Source organism: Macaca mulatta, chromosome 12 (genome assembly GCF_049350105.2).
Source record: "Macaca mulatta isolate MMU2019108-1 chromosome 12, T2T-MMU8v2.0, whole genome shotgun sequence".
NCBI classification, from domain to species: Eukaryota; Metazoa; Chordata; class Mammalia; order Primates; family Cercopithecidae; genus Macaca; species Macaca mulatta.
This window is the reverse complement of record NC_133417.1, coordinates 94,413,447-94,426,267: the sequence shown is the minus strand read 5'-3', so window position 1 is coordinate 94,426,267 and position 12,821 is coordinate 94,413,447. Positions and strand designations below refer to the sequence as shown.

General features: G+C 41.1%; 1 protein-coding gene, 1 long non-coding RNA gene and 1 pseudogene across 3 annotated transcripts in view; 1 reads left to right on the top strand and 2 right to left on the bottom strand.

Annotated features, from left to right (window-relative positions):
• Positions 1–3,494, bottom strand: part of WDR75 (WD repeat domain 75) — a 37,104-nt gene extending 33,610 nt beyond the window's left edge. The window contains exon 1 of the mRNA XM_001106363.5: positions 3,390–3,494. Coding sequence (XP_001106363.3) covers positions 3,390–3,475 — 86 coding nt within the window. The 5' untranslated portion in view covers positions 3,476–3,494. The remainder of the gene's footprint in view (positions 1–3,389) is intronic.
• A 439-nt stretch (positions 3,495–3,933) lies between these two features.
• Positions 3,934–12,821, top strand: part of LOC114671376 (uncharacterized) — a 125,984-nt gene continuing 117,096 nt past the window's right edge. Inside the window, exon 1 of the long non-coding RNA XR_013402078.1 lies at positions 3,934–3,985. This is a non-coding gene — a long non-coding RNA (uncharacterized LOC114671376). The remainder of the gene's footprint in view (positions 3,986–12,821) is intronic.
• On the bottom strand, positions 8,187–9,499 carry LOC709201 (large ribosomal subunit protein uL3 pseudogene; annotated as a pseudogene). The gene has a single exon (XR_013402077.1). The product of XR_013402077.1 is annotated as a large ribosomal subunit protein uL3 pseudogene (transcript).

Genomic DNA, 12,821 nt, shown 5'->3' with positions numbered 1-12,821 from the left:
CAGGATTTAAACTGGACTCTGAAGAATGTATGATTTAAGGGGTGGGAAGAAAAAAACAGCAACATAAGCAAAAGCAAGGAAATAGTATGATTATGTACAAGACACAGATAATGTACTTATCTGACAAGCAAAGTGTCTATAATCGGTAGTTTCAGGAAACAGTTGGGTAAGAAGAGTTGAGCTATATTAGAGAAGGGAATGAAAGCCACATAAAGGAGCTATAGTTGAGGCAACAAAAAACTGTTACAAAGTTCTGAGCAAGACTAGGAATAAGAGTTAGAGTAAAAATGTTATAACAGTAACAACTTAGGAAAATTGTTACAGCAGCAATACTTAGAATGATCTGTAAGGGAAAAATAGTGAGTTTGGGACATTAGCTTGTGGGTAGTTTAGGAAAGTGAAAGGCAAGGATGACTCATTGTTTCAGTTTTCTCTATCCTAACAACCCCAGTGCAATAATTCATAGCACCATATAATTGCGGGATGCCGCAGAATGGGATGCAAACAGAACTGGACTGTGAGTCAGTAATACCTAATACGGAACACCAGGAACTTACATGTATACCCACATGCCCCTCAGAACAACCCACTCAAGTACCCAGAACAGAGTTTTTGTTTTAGTTTCAAGAGGAAGCTGCCAAAATTCCACAAGTCTGTCGTTTTATGATTTTGGCTTTCTTGATAAGCACCTTGAGGTAAAATGCAAAATTATTCCTCTTTGTATAAGGCAGTCAACCCATTGTGGTACCTTGTAGATAATATTCAAATCTTTGCTGAGTTCATTATAATCCTGTTCATTTGTTCGAGAAATGGTTTTAATTATCAGCTTATATATAAATGACAAAAAAAAAGAAAAAAAAAGAAAAAAAAACCAACCTCTAAATCTTGACCAAGTTCCCCAAACTTCAGTCCTGAATTTCTACCTACTACTAGCTATATCCATCTGTTTTACAGGTACCTTAGAGTTAATAACCCTGAACTGAACTCTATCTTCCCATTAACACTGACTGTGAAATCACTCTAAAACCCTGTCTCTTTTTTCCATGTTCAGTATTACCTTAGTTTGGGCCAGAGTGATTTCTTGCTTGGATGCCAGCACTGGCTAACCCCTGGTCTCTATTCTTTCAGAGTCTGTTCTTGCCATCTCTTATACCCTATGCTGCAATTACACTGACTTTACACAGAAGGCTCAATCCCCCTAGTTTTCAAGGCCCCCAGATTTCAAGCTTGTTTGCCTGGCATTCCACCCCCCAGTATCACTGGCGAGGCAAACTCTTGCCATTGCTGCAAGATCCACTACTGAAGGGAAAACTGACTATGTAACTCCCTCTTCTATGCCATCAGTGTACTTTGGGTACACCAGCCTACCCAGCTTTCATTTCTCCACTCACCAACATGTATCATAGTTTCACAGTTTTCAGGTTAACATTATTGAAGAAACACAATCAAATTACAACTGATTACTGCTGTCCCCTTAAAGAATTAAAAAACCATTCTCTTTGGTCCAAACAACAACCAACAACTGGCTGCACGTGTCCTTTCCAACCTCATTTCCCACTATCTCCCTTATATATCATTCTCACTAGCTAACTGTACCAGCCTGTTCAACAGATATCATTTCTGTCTGTCTTGCTTACACTGTCCTCCCCACCTGAAATGTCTTCTGTCCATATTCCACACTTAAAATATCATCTAGGCCTAGCACAAATGTCACTTGCTCAGCAGCCTTCTCCATCCTTCTTAGTTTGGGAAGTAATCTCTTCTTATGGGCTCCTTCCTACAGGACCAAAGTAAGAAAAATCTGTTACTGAGTATTCCTTTTCCTCACTAGACTGTAAACTCCTCGAAGGCAGGATCAATATTAAAATTATCTTAGTTTTAGTCATTGCAGCATGTTACACATAATACATAGTTGACAAATACTTAAAAAATGAATTGTTGGGCTTAGCAAATGAAACACATAATGGACCTCATTATAATGAATAAGGTATAGAAACAGTACACTGAAGAAACTGGTTACATGGATATGAGTCCGAAGTGTCAAGAGTGTGAGCCTCTAAAAGTCTGTTTCTTCCTTTGATTCATAAGATCAATGTAAACAAAGCCTAAGGACTCATTTTTTTTTTTTGGGGGCTTCTAAGGCAATTTATGAAAGCTCTTTCAGTCATGCATGCATTGCCTTCAACAACTACCTGTCATACACTCATATGCAGAATATTGTGGGGCTGACCGGGCACGGTTGCTCACTGTAATCGCCGCACTTTGGGAGGTTCAGGTGGACAGATCACTTGAGGCCAGGAGTTCCAGGGCAGCCTGGCCAACATGGCGAAACCCTCTCTCTACTAAAAATACAAAACTTAGCTGGTGTCGTGGCCCGCGCTTATAATACTTGCTACTTGGGAGGCCGAGGCACTAGAATTGCTTGAACCAGGGAGACGGAGGTTGTAATGAGCCTAGATTGAGCCACTGCACTCCAGCTTGGGTGACAGAGTGAGACTCTGTATCCAGGAAAAAAAAAAAAAAAAAAAAGAATATTGTGGAGGCTACAAACTTTCATAAAATACTATCTCTACTCTTCTAAGACAGAAAGGGTTTTTTGATTTTATTAAGTGTCACTCTACCTAAAGTTATTTGAAAACCTGACAATACAGTAATAATGATTACAGCTACATACATTGAGCCATTATATGCTGGGCATTGCTGTCTGTAGTTTTAACACATTGAGGCATTTGATCCTCCCAATAACCGTGTGAGATGAACTAAATATTATCCCCCTTTTACAGATGATGGCAACTGAGGCAAATATTAAAAAACTTACAAAGATTTCATAAGGTAAGAAGTGGATTTTGAAGCCAGGGAATGGTTTGGTTTCCAGCTACACTGAGAAAAAAGACCAAGTCTTAGCGTATTTTTTACCTCATAAAGATCTACCATCTGTTTTCACGTAAAGTTCCAAAAAGACTGCACTATGCTCTATGCTTCAAGGGTGAGGAGTGGATTAAAAAAGCCTAATATTTTTAGGTTTTAGTCACTCCAAAACATGATTCTGTACGAAAGAGTAGGTACTGCAAAAGTAGTGGCATACACATCCACGCATGGACCATTTTCCGGCCGCCCGAGCACCTTCCAGATCCTCGACACGGAGACCGGCTCCAGGGCCTTTCAATCTACCTGCAGGTAAACTGTCCAGGAATCGGGGGGCGCACCCCAACCTGCAGTACTAACCGGACCTCCCGGGTACCCTGGGGATCCCCCACACGCGCGTGCTCTACCCAAAGCCCATATCCGCCAGGCTGGCGAGTCCGAACGCGACTGACAGTTCCTTCTCCCCGACCCTCGAGAAACTCACGCCCCGCCCCTCAGCCGACAAAGCGCGGTGCCCCTCATACTTAGAATCTGCAGAGAACACAGCTCTCCTAAAGTTCAACTCGCTGCCGCCACAACGAACCACGCGGATGTTCTCCTCTTCCACCATCTTTGCGCAGTCGCAGAATGACCAATCGCTGGTACCGCCCTGAACTTCCTATATTGAGCCGGGTGTAACACGGCTGTTCCCAGCCCACAGAACCCACCCACGGGCCCTTCTAGACCTGAGACTCCGTGGTTCCGTGCAGCCATCTTTTGTGTGGGCAATGCCAAACTAAGACTCGGCTTCCGTGCAGCCATCTTTTGTGTGGGCAATGCCAAACTAAGACACTTGTAAGAAAAGATGAAAGCAAAACAGAGACTTAGAGAGAATCAGTGTTTTATTATATACCTATACACAATTATTTAATACAGACATATTTCTCTCAAGCCTTGTCAACCTGACTCTATGGCTTTTTCTGCCAGAAGGGAAACGTGGTGCACAATGTACCACGTGACCTCCAGTAGTCTCATCGGAGGCGTCACTTTCTGGTGTCTGTGATCTCGGCGCTGCAGGATGACGCGAGCCTCTCGCGTCCCTGGTTTTGTTGGTCGCCGCGTTGCGTTATTGGGTGGAAAGGTAGCTTTCTCCTCCTTGTACAGCTTTTTGTTCCTCTCATTAACCATTCTTCTGTTCTTGTGAGCATCGCTTAGGTTCCTACAGAATCTCCACAGTCCTAGGGCCTAGCTTTCTTCCTTTGGAAATCTGGCTCCTACTGCGGTATTCTGGTGCATCTTCCCCAGCGTTCAGTGTAGCTGCTCGGGCTAATCTGACATTCGGCCAGTCCCGCCAGGTTTCAGGGCGCTGCTCTCTGGTTTCCTGGGTTTTACCTTTTCCCATTAGTGGATAGAGCCTGTGGGTTAGGAACCCCTAAAATCCGAAGATGTTTATTTTTGCCAGTTTGTTTTCCTTTGTAAAGTTACACGTATCATATTCTTGGACCCTGTATATCATGTTGCCTATTTTGATTTCGCTTCTTGATTTGTTGATTTACCACAAAATTACCAAAGTCACAAGTATAGTCACATGCCACGTAAGGATCTTTCAGTCAGTGCATGTAACATAGTGATTCCTTAAGATTGTAATACTATGTTTTTACTGTACCTTTTATGTATTTTAATACATCAATACTATTAACAGAATAGTATTGGTGTATTATGGCCGGGCGTGGTGGCTCACGCCTGTAATCCCAGCACTTTGGGAGGTCGAGACAGGGGGATCACGAGGTCAGAAGATCGAGACCACAGTGAAACCCCGTCTCTACTAAAAATACAAAAAATTGGCCAGGCGCAGTGGCGGGCGCCTGTAGTCCCAACTACTCTGGAGGTTGAGGCAGGAGAATGGCGCTATCCCGGGAGGCGGAGCTTGCAGTGAGCAGAGATCATGCCACTGCACTCCAGCCTGGGCAACAGAGTGAGACTCCGTCTCAAAAAAAAAAAAAAAAAAAAAAAAAAAAAAAAAAAAAGAAAAGTATTGGTGTATTTAAATAATACAATTGTGTTAATAATACAATTGCCTGTAATATTGAGTATAGTAAAATGTTGTTCAGATTTGTAGCCTAGAAGCAATCAGCTATAAGGTATAGCCTAGGTGTGTAGTAGGCTGTACCATCTAGGTTTGTGTTGGTACACTCTATAATATTCACGCAATGATGAAATCACCTAACATGCATTTCTTAGAGCATATCCCCATCATTAAACCACACATGATTATACCCATAAGTTTATTTATTGTGGAGAAATACAGTGTCCACGAAGGTCAAGACATCCTGGGACAGCACCACTGTAAAAATCAGGGATAAATTTACTTTTTAACTGAGAAGTCTAGCTTATTAAAGGGCTCAAAACTTTATTATTTGGGGAGCCAGAACTAGAAAGAGAGATATTTAATAATTTTGGTTTATCTCAAGCTGTAACGAGCTTTCTCTTTCATGACTGTGATACCCTTTGTCACAGTGGATGAAGCGTAAAAATACCACTTTTGATTCTGCAGCCTTAATCTCTTTTTGTTCAGTCTCTTGATGTCTGCACAGTAAATCTTTTAAAGACTCGGTTGGTACTTTGTAACCTGATACAGGCTTTTCCTTAGGGCCTGAGCCAAGAAACAAAATAAATATTTTCACTCAAATTAGTGTGACTTTAGTTGTATGTTACTGTATGGTAACTTTAGATTTTTCAGAAAAGAATCAGAAATCCTGATATGGACAAAAACTAGCTGGATTGATAAACCTATAGGAGGATTATTTTACACAGGGTTTTAATTTACCCAAGTGCCCAGAAAGATAAGTCATTTGTATTTTGATTTCTTTTTACATAATTTTTAAGGAACCAATGCCATTTAATTAATAGTGCCTTGTCTTTATCATATAATAAGAAGGCTGAGGTATGCAGAATAGGGCTACTGTAGTGGTTCATTCATGCCACCAGGGACCTATGCTTTCTCTACTTTGTTCTTTCCATTTACTGTCCTTAACTATATTGGTTTTGTCCTTATGCTCACAGTTCATGTTCCTTTCAGTTAGAAGAAATAAGGGAATAGCAAGAAAGAGCATAACCTATATACAGAAGAAAAAGGATTTTCCACAAACATTTATTTTGCCTCTTCCATCCAGGAGATATTTACTAAGTGCCTAGATATGCCAGACATTCTTTCAGGCTCTGGGAATACTGGAGTGAGAAAAATAGTAAACAAAATCCGTGTCTTACTGGACCTTACCTTACCATGGGAAGAAACAAAAACTTACTATACTTTTGATGTCTTTATGTGCCAAGGGGAAACTCAAAGTAGAAAAGAAAGTGAGTATAAGGGTTTGATTGCATTTACAATGGGTTTTCAGGGAAAGCCTTACTGAGAAGATAACATTTGAAATGACCTGAAAAGGTTGAGAGCGTGAATAAGCCTGGAGCTGTTTGGTGAAAGAGTCAGCCAGAGGCAAGAGTATTCCTTTCCATGTTCGAGATAAGGCAAGAGGCCAGTGTGGCTGGAGAATAATCATCAAAGGGGTATAGTAAAAGATAGGGTCAGAGAGTTAATAAGAGGCCAGTTCATAGGGTCTCCTAGATCATTGTAACAGCTTTGGGTTTTATGAAGACAGTGTGGCCTTTGTGTTAAAAAGTGAAATGATTAGGCTAATTTAAAAAATGTACGTACAATAAAATCTGCTTTCTTTGATATCTATAATGCACAAATTATTGTATCCACCATCACAAATAGGATACAGAAGAATTCCAACACCCAAAGAATTCCCTAGTGCTTCTCCTTTGCTCCCCAAGACCTATCCCCTGGCAACCACTAATATGTTCTCCATCCATAGAGTTTTGCCTTTTCCAGAAAGCCGTATATAAATGGGATCATATAGTACATAACATTTTCAGTCTAGCTTCTTTCACTTAGCATATTGCATTTATGTTATGTGCATCAGTGCTTTATATTGCTGAGTGGTATTCCATTGTATGGCGATTTCACAGTTTATTTGTTGAATGTGTGTAATTTACCCCCCAATTTTAGAAATTATGAATAATACATCTCTAAACATTCATATGTAGGTTTATGTGTGAACATAAGCTTTTTGTTGCTCTAGGATAAATACCAGCAAATGGGATTGCTCAAGTCATAAGTGTATGTTTATTTAAGAAATTGCCAAACTGTTTTTTTCCCCAGAGTTACTGTACTATTTTTGCATTTCCATAAGTAATGTGTGAAAGTTGTAGTTACTTTACACCCTTGTCAGGGCTTGGTATTATCAAGCTTTGTAAATTTTATTTTAGCCATCATAATAAGTTTGTAGTGGTATTTCATTGTGGTTTTAATTTTCACTTCCCTAATGACTAATGCTGAGCATCATTTTATATCCTCTTTGGTGAAGTGTCATCAAGGCCTTCACCCATTGCTTTATTGGTTATCTTCTTCTTGCTGAGTTTTGAGCATTCTCTTTTAAACTTTATTTATTTTTATTTATTTTTTATTTAATAAAATTTAAAAAAACTTTCCCATTAGTGAGAAGGATTTAGCCACATTTTTACTGCTTAGTATCTTCATGTATGTTTCTGTTCCCTTCAACAGATAATAAACATCATGTACAGTCTTTCACACCGCTGCCCTGCACAATGTACTTATGAGACATCTTCAAGCAGATTACATTAATTTTATATTCATGTCAGGAATTACTTAGTGATAGTCCCTTGGGCTCTGCTGTTTCCTCATTCCCTAATAATGGTGCAATTTTTATCTTTTCTTAGGTTTTCTGTGATGCTGAAATCTTTATCTGTCCTATATATTTTTCATTCTGCACTTTCTTTCTTGTATACCTGTGCCCTGGGACCCCCAGGCAGTTAAGTGTATTAGTGATGATTAACACAAGTGGGTTATGTTCCATTTAAGGCTAACAGTTCTCATGGTTATAATTACACCTTTTCTGTTTGGGCTATGCTTAAACTCATAGATTAAACCTAGTATTTTCCAGGGAAAATATTGTATGATCTCTTGTACCCAGTGGCTAAAACGAAATTTTAGAATGTTTTGATATATTGTTGTACAAAATGTGGTCCATGGACCAGCAACAGCAGTGTCACCTGGGAGCTTGTTAGAAATGCAGACACTCATGTCCTACCCAGATATGTGGGATCAGAATCTGCGTTCTAACAAGATCTGCAGGTGATTCCTATGCATATTTAAATTTGAGAAGTATTACTTTAAAACATAATCTAATGGCAGATCTATATACAAATGGCTTTCAGTTGGTGCCTCCCATGGGCCAGCCACATGCTTGATGCTTCATATATTTCTTTTTTTTTTTTTTCCAGTGGAAAATAACTTTTATTGAGACCCCACCAGCTGCAAAATCTGTTCCTGGCATTAAGCTCCTTCTTCCTTTGCAATTCGGTCTTTCTTGAGTGGTCCCATGAATGCTTTCTTCTCCTTCATGGTCTGGAAGCGGCCATGGCCAAACTTGGAGGTGGTGTCAATGAACTTAAGGTCAATCTTCTCCAGAGCCCGCCGCTTCGTCTGCACTAGCAAGGACTTGTGGAGAGTGAGCACCTGCTTCTTGGTTCCCACTACACAGCCTTTCAGCATGACAAAGTCATTGGTCACTTCACCATAGTGGACAAAGCCACCCAGAGGGTTGATGCTCTTGTCAGACAGGTCATAGTCAGTGGAGGCATTGTTCTTGATCAGCTTGCCGTCCTTGATAAGATAGCCCTGGCCAATCTTATAGATCTTCTTATTGATCTCAGTGCGGTGATGGTAGCCTTTCTGCCCAGCACGTGCCACAGAGAAGGCCACACGAGCAGGATGCCGTGCCCCAATACAGGCCACCTTGCGCAGGCCTCGGTGGGTCTTGCGGGGCAGCTTCTTGGTGTGCCAATGACTGGTGACCCCTTTGTAGCCTTTGCCCTTGGTCACCCCGATGACGTCGATCATCTCATCCTGCCCAAACACTTGGTTCACAGGTACCTGCTGCTCGAGCCTCTCGCGGGCCCAGTCCAGCTTCTCAGCCACGGTGCCTCCGTTCACCTGGATCTCCGTCAGGTGGGCCTTCTTCTGGCGCAGAGGAAGCAGGCGCATCTGGGTGTGGGCAATTACACGGATGACTTGGCCGTACTTCTTCATGCTGCTGAAGTCCTTCTCCAGCTGCTTCTTGCCATCCTCATCCTGCCATTTCTTGTAGTACTTGGTAAAGGCCTTCTTCTTAGATTTATGCCAGTTCTTATAGAAACGCCTCTTGCATTCATCACCCATGTGCTCAGCGAAGACAGTCTTGAAGGTTCGGAGGCCTTGAGGGGTTTCCACGTAGCCTGCAATGCCCACAACCACCATGGGTGGCATCTCCACAATGGTTACAGCCTTCACCACCTCCTTCTTGTTCACCTTAGATCCTGGCCTGTTGACTTCCCGCACGATGTGGGTCATGCCAGCCTTGTATCCCAGGAAGGCTGTGAGGTGGACCGGCTTAGATGGGTCATCCTTAGGGAAGCTCTTAACCTTCCCATGATGCCTGCTCCTGCGCTTCCGAGGCAGGAAGCCGAGGGACCCATGTCTGGGAGCAGAGAACTTTCTGTGAGACATCACGCCATCAAATCCCACCGGTAGAGAATGCTTCATATATTTCTAATTATCTCAAGAGCTCTGGAGGTGATATTTCTGTTTTACAGGAGAAAAACATATTATGCTAACTTACCCCAGATCATTCTACTTATAATCAGTAGCACTGATCTTGGAACACAGCACTGTCTGCTTCAAAGACTACCTCTTTCAGAGTTTCTTTCTTTCTTTTTTTTTTTTAAATCAACTTTTATTTTAAGTTCCAGGGTACCAGTGCAGGATGTGCAGGTTTGTTACATAGGTAAATCTGTGCCATGGTGGTTTGCTGAACAGATCAACCTATGACCTAGGTACTAAGCCCAGCATCAAATTAGCTATTCTTCCTGATGCTCTCCTTCCACCTGGCCACCCCTGCGACAGGCCCCAGTGTGTGTTGTTCCCCTCTATGTGTTCATGTATTCTCATCACCAGCTCCCACTTATAGGTGAGAACATGTGGTGTTTTTGTTTGTTTGTTTGTTTGTTTTGTCTGTTTCCATGTTAGTTTGCTGAGGATAACAGCTTCCAGCTCCATACATGTCCCTGCAAAGGACATGATCTTGTTCCTTTTCGTGGCTGCATAGTATTCCATAGTGTATATGTACCATATTTTCTTCAACCAGTCTATCACTGATGGGCATTTAGGTTGATTCCACATCTTCAGTATTGTAAATAGTGCTACAGTGAACATACACATGCATGTATCTTTATAACAGAATGATTTATTTTCCTTTGGGTATATACCCAGAAATGGGATTGCTGTGTCAAATGATATTCCAGATCTTTGAGGAATTATCACACAATCTTGCAAAACGATTGAGCAAATTCACATTCCCACCAATAGCGTAAAAGTGTTTCTTTTTCCTTGTAACCCCACCAGCATCTGTTGTTTCTTGACTTTTCAATAATCACCATTCTGACCGGCGTGAGATGGTATCTCATTGTCGTTTTGGTTTGTGTTTCTCTAATGATCAGTGATGTTGAGCTTTTCTTCATATGTTTGTTGGTTGCATGTATGTCTTTTTTTGAGAAGTGTCTGTTCATGTCCTCTGCCCACTTTTTAATGTTTTTTTTTTTTTAATTGTAAATGTGTTTAAGTTCCTTGTAGACTCTGGATATTAGACCTTTGTCAGATGACTAGATGGCAAAAAATTTCTCCCATTCTGTAGATTGTCTGTTCATTCTGATGATAGTTTCTTTTGCTCTACAGAAGCTCTTTAGTTTAATTATATCCCATTTGTCAATTTTTGCTTTTGTTGCAGTTGCTTTTGGTGTTTTCATCATAAAATTTTTGCCCATGCCTATGTCCTGAATGGTATTGCCTAGATTTTCTTCTAGGGTTTTTATTGTTCTGGGTTTTACATTTAAGTATGTAATCCACCTTGAGTTCATTTTTGTATGTGGTATAAGGAAGGGGTCCAGTTTCAATTTTCTGCATATGGCTAGTCAGTTCTTCTAGCACCAGTTATTAAATAGGGTATCCTTTCCCCATTGCTTGATTTTGTCAGGTTTGTCAAAGATCAGATGGTTGTAGGTGTGTGGTCTTATTTCTGAGGTCTCTATTCTGGTCCATTGGTCTATATATCTGTTTTTGTTTGTACCAGGACTGTGCTGTTTTGGTTACTGTAGCCTTGTAGTAGAGTTTGAAGTCAGTTAGCATGATGCCTCCAGCTTCGTTCTTTTTGCTGAGATTCGCCTTGGCTATACCAGCTCTCTTTTGGTGCCATATGAGTTTTAACATGTTTTTTTTCTGATTCTGTGAAGAATGTCAATGGAAGTTTAATGAGAATAACATTGAATCTATAAATTACGTTGGGCATTATGGCCATTTTCATGATAATGATTCTTCCTATCCATGGGCAGGGAATGTTTTACCATTTGTATCCTCTCTTATTTTATTGAGCAGTCATTTGTAGTTCTTTTTGAAGAGGTCCTTCACTTCCCTTCTTAACTGTATTCTTAGGTATTTTATTTGTAGCAATTGTCAATGGGAGTTTATTAATGATTTGCTTCTCTGCATGTCTGTTGTTGGTGTGTAGGAATGCTAGTGATTTTTGCACATTGATTTTGTATCCTGAGACTTTGCTGAAGTTGCTTAACAGCTTAAGCAACTTTTTGGCTGAGACATGGGGTTTTCTAAATATAGGATCATGTCATCTGCAAACAAAGATAGTTTGACTTCCTCTCTTCCTATTTGAATACCCTTTATTTCTTTCTGTTGCTCAATTGCTCTGGCTAGAATTTCCAATGCTATGTTGAATAGGAGTGGTGAGAGAGGGCATCCTTGTCTTGTGCCAGTTTTCAAGGGGAATGCTTTCAGCTTTTGCCCATTCAATATATTGGTTGTGGTTTGTTATATGTGGCTCTTATTATTTTGATGTATGTTCCTTCAATACAAAGTTTATGGAGAATTTTTAACATGAAGGGATATCAAAGGCCTTCTTTGTTTCTATTGAGATAATCATGTAGTTTTTGTCTTTAGTTGTTTATGTGATGGATTATATTTATTGATTTGCATATGTTGAACCAACCTTGCATCCCAGGGATGAAGCCAACTTGATTGTGGTGGATAAGCTTTCTGATGTGCTGCTGGATTTGGTTTGCCAGTATTTTATTGAAGATTTTTACGTCAATGTTCATCAGGGATACTGGCCTGAAGTTTTCTTTTTAATGTTGTATCTCTGCCCAGTTTTAGTATCAGGTTGGTGCCGGCCTCATAAAATGAGTTAGGGAGGAGCCCTCCTTTTCAACTGTTTGGAATAGTTTCAGTAGAAATGGTACCAGCTCCTCTTTGTACCTCTAGTAGAATTCAGCTGTAAATCTGTCTGGTCCTGGGCTTTTTTTTTTTTTTTTTTTTTTGGGTTGGTAGGCTATTTATTATGCCTCAATTTCAGAACCTGTTATTGGTCTATTCAGGGATTCAATTTCTTCCTTGTTCAGGAAGGTCTGCAGATAAGGTCTCCCCAACCCCCACTGGGGCTTCATCCCTGGGAAAGATCAGAGTTCTGTCCACAAAATCCATGCTGGAGTTGTTGAAATTCCTGCAGGGAGGTGCTAACTAGTGAGAAGGGATGGATGGGGGTCCCACTTAAAGAAGCAGTCTGGCCATGATCTGCCATAGCAGCTGTGCTGCGCTATGAGATATTCCTCCTGGTCTGGCTGCCCAGGCTCGATGGCAGGCCAAAACAGTCAACTTGAGCTCTAGAGATGGCAGCCACCCATCCCCACGCAAACTCGGTTGTCTCAGGCAGTCTCCAGCCTGCTGCTGCTGGCCGGCTGGAATTCCAAGCCAGTGGTTCTTAACTTGTGAGGTGCCGTGGGAGTGGAGTCCAAGG